Genomic DNA, 15955 nt, shown 5'->3' with positions numbered 1-15955 from the left:
GCCGAGCCGAGCCGAGCGGAGCCCCGCGCGCTCACCAACAACGCATCGCAAATGACAAATCTACCCCCCAGTTGGGCCCCACTCTCCTCGCTGGCTTTTCTTTTTTTCCGTCTTTTTTTTGCACTTTACACCCTCCCAACATATTTAATTCGCCTTCTCACCCCCGCGCTACCCCAAATAGCTTATCTCTGTGTATATAAACCACCCCGATCTCTTCCTCCCCCTCATCCAGCAATCCGATCCCGATCCCGATCGCCATGGGCTACCACACCGAGCTCCCAAACCCCACACCTCGCCCTCCCCCTCCCCTCTCCCCCCTCCTCCACCCCGCCGCAACCCTAATCGCCCGGCCACCGCATCAAGCTCGCCGCCGACCTCGGCCTCGCCCGCGCCCTCCTCCTCCGCCGCCGCCGACGCCGCCGCCGCGGCGTCGGCCCGCCCATGGCTCCAAACCCTTCGAGGCCGCCGAGATCGCCCGCCGCGCCGCCGCCGCCAACGACGACGGGGGAGAGGGGGAGAAGAGGGGGGAGGAGGTGGAGGAGGAGGGGGTGGAGGAGAGGGTGAGGGCGCTGCGGAGGCTGGTCCCGGGCGGGGAGGGGATGGGGGTGGAGACGCTCTTCGAGGAGACCGCGGACTACATCGAGGCGCTCCAGGGGCAGGTGAGCGCCATGCGCGCCCTCGCGAGCTTGCTCCATGGGTTGGAGAGGGAGGAGACCGAGAGCTCCACCACCACCACCACCACCACCACCACCACGAATACGATGGGTGTATGATTCGAGAAGCTTCTCGATTCCTTTTCTTTTATTCTTATTTTTATTTTCTAATTTTTTTTTTTCAAAATTTTTGTTGAATGGTAATTAGGTTTTGCCTTGGCTTGTGATTAGCCTCAAAGAGCAACGCGTTAGGATGGAAAAACAGCACCAAGAGATATTTTATTCTTTTTTTTTGTCTTTTTTTTATTTGATTTTGTTATTAGAGATTTTTTTTTTCCTTTTTTTTAAAACAATTCTTGAGTTGCATGCATTTAGATGCTATTTAAAAAAAAAAATCCTAAAATTAGAAGTACGTACATTAATTATGTAGCTCATAACATAAAAATTAATTTTTTGAAAAATATATAAATTTTAAATATAATTTAAATAGTATTTTTATTTTGAATAGTGGATTTTTTGGGACTAATTTTCGGTTTGGATGCATGAATATTTTATTCTGCATCATTTGCGTGTGGTAAATAGTATTTTTATAAATAATTTCTGTAATAATTTATAAATTTTATTAGTTAAATTTTATTTTTTATTTGTGAATTATAGTAATTATCTCATAATTAATATTTTTATCAATTAAATACGTTGTAAAATATACTTGTAAGTATAGTATGACTCCTTTACCACTGAAAAGATATATTATACTCAATTTTTAAATTATTTATGGTGGATGGATGATAAAAAAAAACTTTTAAAAGATTAAAATTAAGAAAAAACTTCAGATACTACTCTCATAGTTTTGCGCTTTTTTATTTTAGTATTCTGTGGTTTAAAACGTATCACTTTAGTATATATACTTTTATTTTTTTTTGTTAATTTATTTTATTAAATTAATAATAAAGTTAAAATTAAATGGTACTAAAATAGATATTTAATAAATTATTGGTGAGCACTTTAAAATTTTATATATAATTTAATAAAAAATTAACAGAGATACTGGTGAAAAAAAAAATAATTAAAGTAATATATTTTAAATTATAGAATACTAAAGTGAGAAAATATAAAATTTTAGAGGCTGTATTCGAAGTTTATCCTAAAATTAAAGATGAGGTTATGATTCCCAAATTTTGGAAGTGCCAGTTTTTATACAAAAGAAGAGTTTGGATATATTACTTAAAAAAAGAAAAGAAAATATCTGAGGCACTTTAATTTGCAATTTAATTAAAAAAAAAAGAAAGAAAAAAGTAGGAGCTAAAATTGCAACATTTAAAGGGATTAGAGATTAAATTTCTAAATATTAGAGATTAATTTAACTCTAAATTGTTGGGTGCCATGTATGAGATTAAATCTTTTCATTTGTTAGAAACCAGGGGATTTAAACGATTTTATTTAGTTTCAACAAAGAAATTTTGGAAGTGAGCTAAAATTGTAACATGTTAATTACGTGGGTAAGTAATTTTAATTACTTGTACAAATTTAAGTGGTTCGGGCCTAAAACAATAATTAAAATGGTTCAATTCCTTAAGAAAAGCATGGAAAACTTTTTCATTTTTTTTGGATTAAAAAATTTTAAAAAATTATTTTTTGAGAAACCAAACCCCCCTTAGTGTTGGGTCATGCATGTGGGAGAAATAGATCTCATATATATATTGGATGCGTAAACTTAGAGAAAATGAGATACTAAAACTAAAAGGAAAATGATTTAAAAATGATGAACTAGTAAAATGTGGGGCCAAATGAGGAACTATACTATTTTACTTTTATTTGAGCTTGGTTATGATGACATGCAATATCTGTGAATATTGTTGGGAAGTGGCTATGCATATGTGATACAGCTCAGTATTTTTAGGTGCATGGAACATGCAACTTTTTCGGGCTTTTTTTTGCAAATAGCCCCCGACAAATTTTATTTATAAAAATAGTCCCGTCTAAAAATTATTTGCAAAAATGGCGCTGTTTCTGCCACGTCAGCGCCACGTCAGCGCCACGCGGGCAGGGCGAGCCCAGATATTTAAGTTGAACACGGTGAACCATTCACCGTGTTCAATATAAGATTTTTGTATTGGACACGGTGAATGGTTCACCGTGTCCAATACAAATGCCCCAACAATAGCTAAGTTGGAGGTATTTGTATTAGACACGGTGAACCATTCACCGTGTCCAATTATTTGTATTAGATACGGTAAATTGTTCACCGTGTCCAATACAAATATTTCGATCTTAGCTATTTTGTATTGGACACGGTGAATCATTCACCGTGTCCAATACAAAAATTTTGTATTGAACTTTGTATTGAACACGGTGAATGGTTCACCGTGTTCAACTTAACCATCTGGCCCAGCCCCGCCCGCGTGACGCTGACGTGGCGTTTGCGTGGCGGGACCAGAGCCATTTTTGCAAATAAATTTTTGACAGGGCCAATTTTAAAAAAAAATTATAAGGGGGCTATTTGCAAAAAAACCCCAACTTTTTCTTTTTTTTTTCCCATTTTTAACTCTTTTTTTTTTTTTTTTCCTAAGAAATCCATTGCCACATCCACCATGAGCTAATTGCCTCTCTATTTGGTTGGGTGTTAAAAATGCATGTGGTTAAAAATACAATAATTATATCTGTATAAATTTTATTTGGTTTGATGTAGTTAAAAATAGTGTAATTATAAATAATTTGTTTTATTGCATAAAGTTGAGAAATTTATTTGTAAAATCTTATTATTTTTTATATATGGTAGTAAGATTATCTCCAAAGTAAAAAAAAAAAAAAAAAAATCATATATATATTTTTTGCTTAAAAAATGACAAGGAAAGTAAGCTTTTTCTAATTTAAAGTTATTCTGTCCAACCGTTGTAATTGAAACCACGACCAATTTGGGTGTATTTTCAAATAATGTAATTGGGCCTCCTAATGCAATTCCAACTGCATGAGTTGGATTCAAATGCATTAACCTAAATAGCGAATTTTGATCTGCATGCAGTTATAACTATATTAGAGTTGCAACTGCATGCAACTGAATAACTCCTGAAATGAAACTTGACTAAAAGCTTGATAATTGTGGTGCAGTTACTGTATTATGACTAGAAACACTTCTTTAAAGCATCTCTTTAGTATTATGTTTGTATAATTTGTTAGATCCAATCCTCAAATCAAACTTTAGGAGTCTGAAACTAAACCTGCATAATCATATTTTAAAACATTGAGAAAAAAAGGCTTAGTTGAATATTGGGCTGCTGCTATTGGGCCTCTTTTGGGCCTTTTGAGGAATGGGCTTTAGGTAGAAATGAGATTGGGCCATAAGAGATGACATGATTCTTATGGGCCAGGTGTAGACATTAGGGATGAAATAGTTTTTTTAACCATAAACGTCCACTTTCGTTATTTTGTTCTCTCTAGCTTTAACTTAGGTCGAAACTTAAACTCCCCAAAATAGCGTAATTGCCTTCGGATCATTTCAGTCCGAAGTCAATTACTGAAAAAAAAAGGTAAGAAAAAATTATAAAATATTAACCCACCTTTCAGACCTTCGTCTTTTACGTCATTCGCTTCCTGCCAGCCGAACAGAAGAACTGAAAAACTTTAGTTCCAAAGCTAGACAAATAAACAGCGGAAGGGAAGTATACTTTTTTAAACTCTAGTTCACCTGAAAGTCTACTTTAACCTAATAAACTTCACCTTCGATGAAATAAACATGCCGTAAGGGCCTATTTGGCTGAGCTTTTTACATGTGATCGCTCAACAGTTGTTGCGAGGCGTGCGACATACAATTGCAAAACCGCATCGTTGTGAATAGCTCTAACTAGGGGTTTCTGGGGAAGGCAATGCGATTTTCCATAACATTATAGACGTAGTAGTAATCCATTTACACTCTAATCAAACTCTAATCCTAGAAGAAAGATAGGGAATATTAGTCTCTTACCATTGCAATAGATTCTCCTCTCTATGATTGGACTTACAAAAAACATAGTACAAAAGATATTTGACATACTAATGTTGCTTCACTCTTTCTTTCTTTTGCTTCAACCCTAGAAATAGAAAGGACCACAACCCAAAAGAAGAGTATGCAAAGTGTGCATCCCTTGGTGCAGCTTATTTTCTTTTAGCTATTGGTAATAGATTACACCAAAAAGAAGCACCAAGGAGGGGCCATTTGAGAGCCAAAGCAAAACTCACTAGTGTCACATTATACTCCACTAAAATAGCATATTTGATTCCATGTCCAATGGGATTGGACAAGTTAAAAAATTTATCATCAATTTTTCCTCTCTTTTTTTTTATAAAAAAAATAAGTAATGTGGTTGTTCTTTTTTGGTGAATGGATCCCTGTCCACCTATATGAAGGTTTCAAAGAAATAAAGATTAGGTTTGGTGAGTCATTTGGTGGGTGAAAGGAACATCTTTCCTACTTGAAGGTTAGGGTTGATGTTTCTCATGTGTTAAATATTTGTAAAGTTCTAGGAAAATATTTTAGATCAAAAATGTTTGGAGAAACTTTTCAACTATAAACCATTTATAAATATTCCCCAAAATTTTGTTATATTTATTATTCTTCTTCTTCTTCTTTTGTTGGGACTACATCAACTTTCAATTGGGGTTTTTTTTTTAAGAGTTTATGATCATTTTATTAAATCCAATAGTTTTATGAGTTTTTAGCTAAATAAAAGGTTGATTCCAATAGCTTATAAAGTTATTAATTTTCATTAAATAACTTAAATTTGAAGTAGAATACTTGGTTGAGAAAAATTAAGAGATCACAAAGTGACTAGTAAATTGTAAAAGACACATTTTTTTGAGCCAATTTGGAGTTAGCTTTGGCATTTTCTAATCTAGTATCAATCATTTATGCTTAATTTTTATCTCATCAATTTTGACTTGAATTCCAAAGTTAAATGTACCTAGAAATCAATAACAATATTTAATTTTCTTTTTTTTTTCTTCACAAAAGGGTATCAAGCTAGCTGCTTCATTTATTTTTTTAAGAAATGAACTCAGCTCGAAATGTACAGATTTTAGGTTTCGAACTTGGAATCTCGGTATACAAACCATTAAGTTCTTAGCCAATTGTGCTAGGTTGAATTGGAATTACCTATATTTTTTAATAAGGCAAAAATTTATGAGGGTCATGACCATCAAACTATAAACTAAGTAACCAATCCAATTCGACCAGACTCAACCCGACCCCATCTCCGTTGGATCCAACTCGAAGATTGGGTTAGGTTAGGATCAAAGAAAGCCTATACAATTTTGTTACGATTCAATCAGCCTGCGTTGCATCCGTACTTCTAATTCTTCATCAGCATTTTTTAGTTCGACGGATCTGTCATCGCTATCATTATACTTATTTTCGTTTGTCCAAAATATACTGTGCACTCATTAGCCATAGGAGATACATCATTTTTTGTTGCTATTAGATGATAGATTAATCATTGTCGCGAATAGTTTACGATAGAAACAAGTCACTGTTCCTTATAATAGAGCCCTAATTAACAAAGAAGCTTCCCCTTGTTAGGGTTTGGTCCTACTTAATTTTAGGGAGAGGGTGAGGATGTTAACATCTCTCCCCCTTAATCCATAATCCACCAATGAATCCTTCATAAATTGGCCATCACCATTGCTTTAAATTTTATTTTATTTGTTTAAAAAGTACAATTAGGCCCAAGCAAAAATTTTGGAGCTTTCTCATGGAGTTTTGCATTAAAACTAATGTTAGGTTGGTGAGGGAGAGATGTCACGCGATGGATGTTGGAGATACACTCGTGCTTCTCGTTTTTCGACTTTTGCACATAATTTAATTTTGTCACCAAATTATGTCTTATCTATTACTATATATAAAAGTAGAACCCTTAATGAACCCTATGTGAGAAGTTGACACGTGGCTTTCTATATGCTTGCCACGTGTCAAACTCAAATATGGATATTTGGTTACGAATTATTTGAAATTATTAGTTTAATTAATTATTTAAAATTATTGGTTGCGAAATACGCAATAATCTGTTGCGAATTATTTTTTCGCGGTGGAAATAATCTGTTGCAAAGTCAAATTCTCAAATTTCGTATTGGCAGATAATAATTATTTAAAATTATTATTTAAAATAAGATATTTTGGTTATGCTTTAAAATAGAACATATATTTTTTATTTTATTATTTAAATATGATGTATTAATTTTTTTATTGGATATCTTATTTTTAGTTGCTCATCTATACTACTTATAAAAACGTTAGTTTTGAATTTTTTCCTCTTTCCCAAAATACCGGTCCCTATTAATATAATATCTTCCGCATATATAATATTAAATCATATTTTTTTAAAACAAAATATATTAAAGTTATATCAAATTTACCTACTAATATTTAAAATTTTGGATATTTTATTTAAAACATTATAAAATATATTAACATATGTAATATTTAATCATATTTTTTATAAGCAGAATATATAAAAGTTATCTCAAATTTAAAATATTGGATATTTTATTTAAATTATTATAAAATATATTAATTCTTAGTCAATAAATCTAATTGACTGACGAATANTTTAAAATTATTGGTTTAATTAATTATTTAAAATTATTGGTTGCGAAATATGCAATAATCTGTTGCGACTTATTTTTTCGCGGTGAAAATAAGCTGTTGCAAACTCAAATTTCGTATTGGCAGATAATGTAGGCACATTATCTAAATTGCCCTCAAATATAATAATTCCGTTTTTTTTATCTAAATTGCCCTCAAATATAAATATAAAAATTATCTATCTGATATAATATAAACAAAAATTAGATAAAAAGTTGCCCTCAAATAACAAAATTCCGGATTTTTTATCTAAATTGCCCTCAAATAAAAATATAAAAATTATCTATCTGATATAATATAAACAAAAATTAGTAGGCACATATATAATATAAAAAGAATTATTTTATAAGTAGCATTTATAGTATAATGTTCCTTTTAATTTGTATTTTTGTCATTTAGTATTTTTTTCTGTAAAACTTATAGCAACAAAAAGCTATTAGTATCCATAGATAATAGAGCAGGGTTGAAATTTACTTTTTATTTGAGTATTTACTTTGGTCTATAATTTTTTTCTCTAGCTTTTGTACTTTAATATGTACTATAATTAAGATCAATAGTATATTTCTTTATTATTTAAAAAAAAGTAGAACCCTTATTAAACCCTATGTGAGAAGCTGACACGTGGGTTTCTATATGCTTGCCACGTGTCAAACTCAAATATGAATATTTGGTTACGAATTATTTAAAATTATTGGTTTAATTAATTATTTAAAATTATTGGTTGCGAAATATGCAATAATCTGTTGCGACTTATTTTTTCGCGGTGAAAATAAGCTGTTGCAAACTCAAATTTCGTATTGGCAGATAATGTAGGCACATTATCTAAATTGCCCTCAAATATAATAATTCCGTTTTTTTTATCTAAATTGCCCTCAAATATAAATATAAAAATTATCTATCTGATATAATATAAACAAAAATTAGTAGGCACATATATAATATAAAAAGAATTATTTTATAAGTAGCATTTATAGTATAATGTTCCTTTTAATTTGTATTTTGGTCATTTAGTATTTTTTCTGTAAAACTTATAGCAACAAAAAGCTATTAGTATCCATAAATAATAGAGCATGATTGAAATTTACTTTTTATTTGAGTATTTACTTTGGTCTATAATTTTTTTTCTCTAGCTTTTGTATTTTAATATGTACTATAATTAAGATCAATAGTATATTTCTTTATTATTTAAAAAAATATAATATTAATTAGAATAAATTTTTTTATCATCATATAATAACTTATGTTATTTTATATTATTATATTATCCGTGCATAGCACGGGTTAAATACTAGTTATATATAAAAGATTAAATTACATTTTCGACCTGTTTCGTTGTAATTTTTTGCTAGAATTTTCTGAATTGTTATAAACAAATTTTATGGTCCAATTTAGTTGATTAGATACTAGTGCGTCGCTAATCTGATAGATAATAATGCGATATCTTAGTCACTTTTATTTTATCAACAATAATAATGCCATGTTATTGCTACATCAGCAACATATTATCCTTCGGTTAACTTAAATTGAACTTTGAGAATTGATTGTAAAAATGTAGAAAATTTGAGTTGTAAATAAAATCAACTAAAATTTGGGAACTTAAATGTCGCGTGTATGATAATTTAATGACCAAAGGTGTAATTTACCATAGAAGGAAAAAAGAGAGCCTCAACCTTTGTAACAATTATTTGTGAGCACAAAATTCTTACATATATGCATTATTTTTTCTTTGTTTTTTTAACAACCAACTAAAATTTGCCTATCATAATTTGAGGAACAAACTTATAATTTGTGAGTGCAAAATTATATAATACGTTATATTTTTATTTTTAGTTTCATTTTTTTTTCTTTTTTTTTTTGACATGGCTTGTGGACCAACCCCATAACCTTTCACATGTGATACATATGAGTCATTTAAAACTAAAAAATAAATAAATAGTAAAGTCGAGTCATTAACGGCTAAATTTGAAAAGCTCCTCACTAAACTAAGAAAGAATAAATTAGTTAATTAATTAATTAAAAGTCTTGTCGAGTATTAATTAATTAGGTTTTTGCATTGATAGTAACTAATTTGTGGCCCACAAATGAGATATTCAACTTTAATAATGGGATTATTTTCCCACTATTAATTAGTTGCTACTTCTTCTAGTAGAAAATGAAAGATGATGGTGGAAAGGTACCAATTATTTTGTTTATTTTTAATAAGAGGTTTTAACAGTTAACACACATTTATAATAAGAAACAATTGAAAAAAATATATTTCTACAAAATTAAAATATTGTATATTTATTCCTCCATTTATAGCTGCAACCCAAAATTTCAAACTTGGATTGGGTAGAATTAAAAATACATAAGTTAACCATGTTAATTAACTTACGTATTTTTCTTTTTAAGACAAATTAGTCAACTTGTTTAGGTTCTTTCAAATTGAAGTAAAACACTTAATTAAATTAGATTTTCTCTTAATTACCAAGCGAAGTATTACATTTTTAGCTATGTATCTTAAAAAGCATTGTTGTATACTTCTTGATATAGAAACGTGCAACATTATCTTTGACTAGCGTACGTGTACATCGCACACCTTACTAATCTAAGAATTTTTTATTTTCTACGTGTCTTATTAATTTTCTTTTCACTAAAAGTCTAAAAAAATTTGCGAACCGTGGGATGCACGGGGTGTAATATTTATACCAAAATATTTTTTTGAGAAATAGGTAGCACGCTACCCGTTTCGTTTATTTTATTTATACCAAAATATTGATGTACAAATAGTATTTTTCTATGAAAATTTACCGAATTTGACCATGTATTTACTATCTAATTCGTGCTAAGCGAAAAAAATGACTGTGTTTGTCGCATCATCCATCTAAATAAATGCCATGGTTAAAATGCCATGGAATGGATTTAAATGGAGTTTAATTATCAGTGTATTCTCAAAAAAATAAAAAAGGAGGAGAAAAGGCCTTCTTTTAGCCTAATTAATTTGTTAGGTGAGTACAACACCCGTGTAAAGCTCAATTAAGCTAATTAAGCTTAGTTAAACTTAATTAATCTAATTTGTTAGGTTTCATTCCCTGCCTTTTTAATTTGTTGTTCCAATGTAAAAAAAATAATAATAATAATTAGTCTAAATTAAGTAATAATGTATTGGTATGACAGATTCAGAAAAGGCTCAACAAGAAAATGTACGGTGCTCTGTTATCAATATTTTTTTTTGGAAATTATAAAATATATCTCACACAGTAACAATCGAACCAATAGAGTGATGACACGTGGCGTCCATCAAAGCTGTGTGTGAAAAGGACACATAGATGGAACACGTGGCTATTAATAAATAATAAATATAATAATAATAATAAGAGTAATAATAATAATATTTATTATAAGGCTCAAAATGCGGCACCGACACAAGGAGAGTCACGTGCAAGTAATTGAAAAGAGAAAACATTATACACGTCGCTTTATTATATATATAATATAATATAATGATCTTTTATTATGTCCGTACATTCCATACTGATTAATTAATCGCTCGCTTAATCGTAGAGAATTACTATCATTTTAATTTTAATCGTCCGTCTTTTTATTCAAGAGCTTTAATTAATTAATTATTAATCAATTGCTCACTCAATCATAGAGAATTACTATCATTCTAATCGTACGTCTTTCTATTGAAGAGCTTTAATTAATAGTATTAATTAATGACTTGGTATTATTAATAGTATACTACTCTATATAGTTCGTTTTTTATACTTTTATGATTACGGTTGCTTTCATATTTATAAGTACTAGTCGTTTTCGATAATAAAACTTCTGAATCGACGTTAAATATAATTTAGAGAATTTCAAATTTCTAGAAATTAAATTTTATAATTTTTCAACATCATTTACCTTGCGAATAGAAGATATCAAAATCAACAATTTTTAAGAGCCGATATGAGATACTTGCTAGTTTAACAGAATAAAAGAATCAAATGATCAGTTGAATTTTTGATAGAAATTCTACTCACTATCTAAATAAAGATCAATAATTTCGTTCTTAAATTGAAGCATTCAATTCTCTATTTTTAGAAAGGCGTTCAATTTTGATTGTTCATTTTATAACCGCTTGATGGACTTTATTATAATTTCAAAATATTACGAAATTTATTTTCTAAACGTTTCAAATGCTCTAAGATCATATTTAACGGTATGGATCATGGATTCGGAAGCTCTGTCATAAAAAATAATTTATGAGTATCAAGAGCTACATACTTATAAGAGTATAATAATTCTACTTTATATATGTATAGAGAGAGAGAGAGTCCGGCTGGTATACTATTGGTAGCACGAAAGCTTTCGTGTTATCAAGTTGTTTTCAATGATGGAGCTTCAAAATCGATAATCGGCTCCGTTAGACTTGATTTATACTATTGAAAGTATTTGAAAACTAAATTTCATAATTTTTCGATATTATTTACCTATCAAACGAGTAGTCTAAAAATAAACGACTAAAAATAAAAATTTCATAAAAATGATGGTAAAAGACTTGAATGTAAAATTAGAGATACTGATCTTACTCTAAATAGTGAAAATAATTTCTATAAATATTTCATCAGATTTGAATTGTTTTACACTGTTAAATTCACAAACGCATCACATCGACCATTAAAATTGTCAATTTTGAAATATTTTGATCATTAGCGAAATGATATTAAAAAATAATAAATTTTCAAATACTTTTAATAGTGTATATGAAGTATAACGGAGCCGATCGTTGATTTGAAAGCCGCATCATTAAAAACAACTTGGTAGCACAGAAATTGATAATATACCGGCCTGGCTTTTTATATATATATATATATATATATATATATATATATAGAGAGAGAGAGAGAGAGAGAGAGAGAGAAAGAGAGAGAGAGAGAGAGAGAGAGAGAGAGTTGAGCGAGAATTCTATCGGTAGCAAACGGGCTCCGTTGCCACCCTTTTGTTTTCGATGATGGAGCCTCCAAATCGATGATCGGAATCGTTGAATATGATCTATACCACTTGAACTATCTAGAAATCAAATTTCATGCTTTTTCGATATTGTTCTCTCGTCCATCAAGTGAGCGTAAAAATGAACGGCTGAAAATGAATATCCTCTAAAAAGTGATGATAGGAATTTTGTAATCAAGATCGAGAGTATAGATCTTATTCTAAATAGTTTAAAGAATTTTCTAACCAAAATTCAATTCATTTGGATAACTTTACACCGTTAAACGAGAAAACCCCTTATATCTACTATTAAAATTACAAATTTTAAAACCCTTTGATCATTAGGTCAATGATGTTGAAATGATTTAAAATTTGGTTTCTACATACTTCAAGTGGTATAGATCATGTTCAACGATGCCGATCGTCAATTTAAAAGCTCTATCACAAAAATCAAATGGGTGGCAACGGAGCTAGTTTGCTACCAATAGCATTCCAGCTCAACTCTCTCTCTCTCTCTCTCTCTCTCTCTCTTCTCTCTCTCTCTCTCTATAATATATAACGTATAATATATATAGAGTAGAGCTACTGTACTCTTTATGAGTAGCTGACCATTACTACTCATAAGTTGTTGTCGATGATGGAGCTTCCGAATCGACGATCCACTCCGTTAAATATGATCTAAGTATTTGAAACTTTAGAAATAATAATTCGTAATTTTCGAAATTATAATAAGTTCATCAAGCGGCGCATAAAAGAACGATCAAATCGAACGACGTCCTAAAAATGGATGATCGGATCCCTCATTTAAGATCGGAGTTATTGATCTTTATCTAGATAGTGAATAGAATTTTCTATCAAAAATTCAACCTATTTCGATTCTTTTCCACGTTAAACTAGCAAGTATCTCATACCAACCGTTAAAAATTGTCAATTTTGTGAGCTTTTGATCGTAGGTAAATGATCGTCGAAAAATTATAAATTTAATTTCTAGAAGTTTTAAATGCTCTAGATCATATTAACGGAGTGGATCGTCGAATCAGAACTCCATCATCGAAAACAACTTATGGTAATAAGGTCTACTACTCATAAGAGTATAGTACTCTACTCTATATATATATTATATATATATATATATTATATATATATCTATATATAGAAGTTGGACTGGCTACTTATTAGTAGCAAAATTTCATTGTTGCTACCAGTTTTTTAGCCTTTGGATCAACTCTTCATTATTTCTAACCATTGGATTAATAGTAAAACGCTCTTTTTGCTATCAGTTTTTAATCCTTCATGAATTGTAGAAGTCAGGTAATGATATTAGTCTGTTAGAGTTGAGTGTCGCCCAGGGTTGAGTGTCCCTACTGGGTTAAGTATTTAATCCAATGGTTAGAATAATGAAAAGAGTTGATCTAAAGGCTAAAATACTGGTAGCAACAATGAGATTTTTGTACTATGTAGCCAGTCCAACTCTCTCTCTCTCTCTCTCTCTCTCTGTCTCTCTCTCCTCTCTCTATATATATATAATATATAGTATATATATATATATAATATATATGAAAGTTAATTATTAATAAATATCAAAAAGAGAAGGGCGTAACGTTAATTGGTAGGGTCAGCAAACATTGCTGTATTTTATAACGTATCTTTACGTGAGCTTTTTGTACTATTTTGGAGCGAGAGAGAGAGAGAGAGAAGAAGAGAGAGAAGAGAGCGAGAGACGTGTGAGAGGTTGTAGGGTTGGGGTTAATTTTCACGTGGGTGTAATTAAACATGCTAAGAGAGCAAGTCAAGGAGCGGGTGCTTGACGTGCAACCAAATCCTTTGGACACGTGGTAATTCGTGTTGAGAAGATGCACACCAACGCCAAGTTTAAACCAACAGATATATACATTTCTTCTCTCAAAAAATAAATATATAATTTCTGCAACTTTATATATATATATATATATATATATATATATATATATATATATATATTTATAAGTATAGATCTCTTTATATTTATAGACAGTATTTGATTCGAAAACAAAGGAAAAAGAAATTCTTGTTTCCCCTTTGTTTTCAAACGTCGTATTTGATATCTGAGAACAGTAATTTTCGGGTTGTTGGAATAAGCTGGTATAAAATTAGAACTGGTGTTCCACTTGTTTCTTGTAATAAGCTTGTTCGCACAAGTGGGAATAAGTTTAATTAAAATATAGGGGTAATTGCTTATATACTCTTGAAATGTTTCCGACTTTCTGACTTACCTTTCTTAGAAGGCTAATATTAAAAATACTCTTTTTATGTTCCAACTTATTTCAAATATACCCCTAGAGTAAAAATTTGTTAATGAACTCTATTATCTGTATAAAATTACTATTTTGCCCTTTCAAATATACCCTTCTACTATCACTGAATTTTCTTATTTTCCCTTAAGTCAGGGGCATAAAAAATATTTTGATTTTTGGTCTTTTCAAATACTTTGTTCTTACGAACAAAATTGTTCCGTTATTTTCAATGGAATGGAATAAATATTAATCCTTTATGATACAAAATCTACTAAAAAGGTTAGGTACATAGTATATATAGTCTTTTCCAATGCGATAAAATAAAGTGACATAGTGTCTATTTTTCTTTGATAAAGAGGTATTTCCATGGGTTTGCCTTGGTATCGTGTTCATACTGTCGTATTGAATGATCCCGGTCGATTGCTTTCTGTTCATATAATGCATACAGCTCTAGTTTCACCCCTCTATTGTCACTAACATTTCTTATTTACCCTTAAGTTAAGGACAAAATTGGTATTTTAATTTTTTTAACTGTGGTAAATATTTAATTCAGGTTTAATCCAAGTTAACTTAATGGGTGGTAACTGTAGGGATATTTTGCAATAACGGAGGAATATATGAGGGGTATATTGAAAAAAAAAAAGTAAGGATAAATTAGATATTTCTGAAGTTTTAAGGGGTATATAGGCAATTATCCGTAAAATATAAATTTAATTTTAATTATGGTATTAAATTATTAATTAATCTAATTAATATATTTAAATTATTATTTATTACTTAAATAATAAAATAACTATTTTTTTATTATTGATAATTAATTATTAATAATTTAATGTATTTATTTAGAAATTAATATTTATATTGATGAACTATTAATATTTTTATTAATCTAATTATTGTTTAGCAGTTATCTAACTAAAATAATTTACTAACTAATTAAAAAATTAAATTATTTTTTATAATTAATTAATTAATTAATATATTTTCATTATCTTATACAATATTCATAACTAATAAATTTATTATAATTTATTAAATTATTTTTAAATAATATTTTGATGTTAATTAATTAGATAAAAATAATTTTAATTTAAAATTATAACTCTTATTTACCTTATTCCAATCTAACCATCCATACACTATTTATCTTATTTATAGAAATAACTCAATTTTTATCCAAATGCAAAATTGGTGTAGTTACTACTTATATCTGAACTTGTATTTATTCCTAAAATAAGCAGTTTTTACTTATACTTGAACCAAACGCAACTATGAATTTTCGGCCGTTGGATGAAGAAATGTATGATTAGAATGATTGCGATCCCCGATTAGGATGATAATGGTCCCCTATAGTTGAATGAGTGGTTGATTAAATAGTATGATTTAACGAATAAAATTTATCAAAGAGTTAAATTTAACAGTCGAAAATTTATGAGTACAAAAGTATCTATACTCATAAA

At 30.1% G+C, this 15955-nt stretch overlaps 1 protein-coding gene across 1 annotated transcript; it reads left to right on the top strand.

Annotated features, from left to right (window-relative positions):
- Positions 258 to 958, top strand: LOC109717143 (transcription factor IBH1-like). The gene has a single exon (XM_020242817.1). The coding sequence runs from the start codon at positions 258 to 260 to the stop codon at positions 771 to 773; it is 516 nt and encodes a 171-aa protein (XP_020098406.1). The 3' UTR covers positions 774 to 958.

This window comes from Ananas comosus, linkage group 11 (assembly GCF_001540865.1).
Source record: "Ananas comosus cultivar F153 linkage group 11, ASM154086v1, whole genome shotgun sequence".
Lineage (NCBI taxonomy): Eukaryota > Viridiplantae > Streptophyta > Magnoliopsida > Poales > Bromeliaceae > Ananas > Ananas comosus.
The sequence above is the reverse complement of the archived record's forward strand: the minus strand, read 5'-3'. Positions and strand labels throughout refer to the sequence as shown.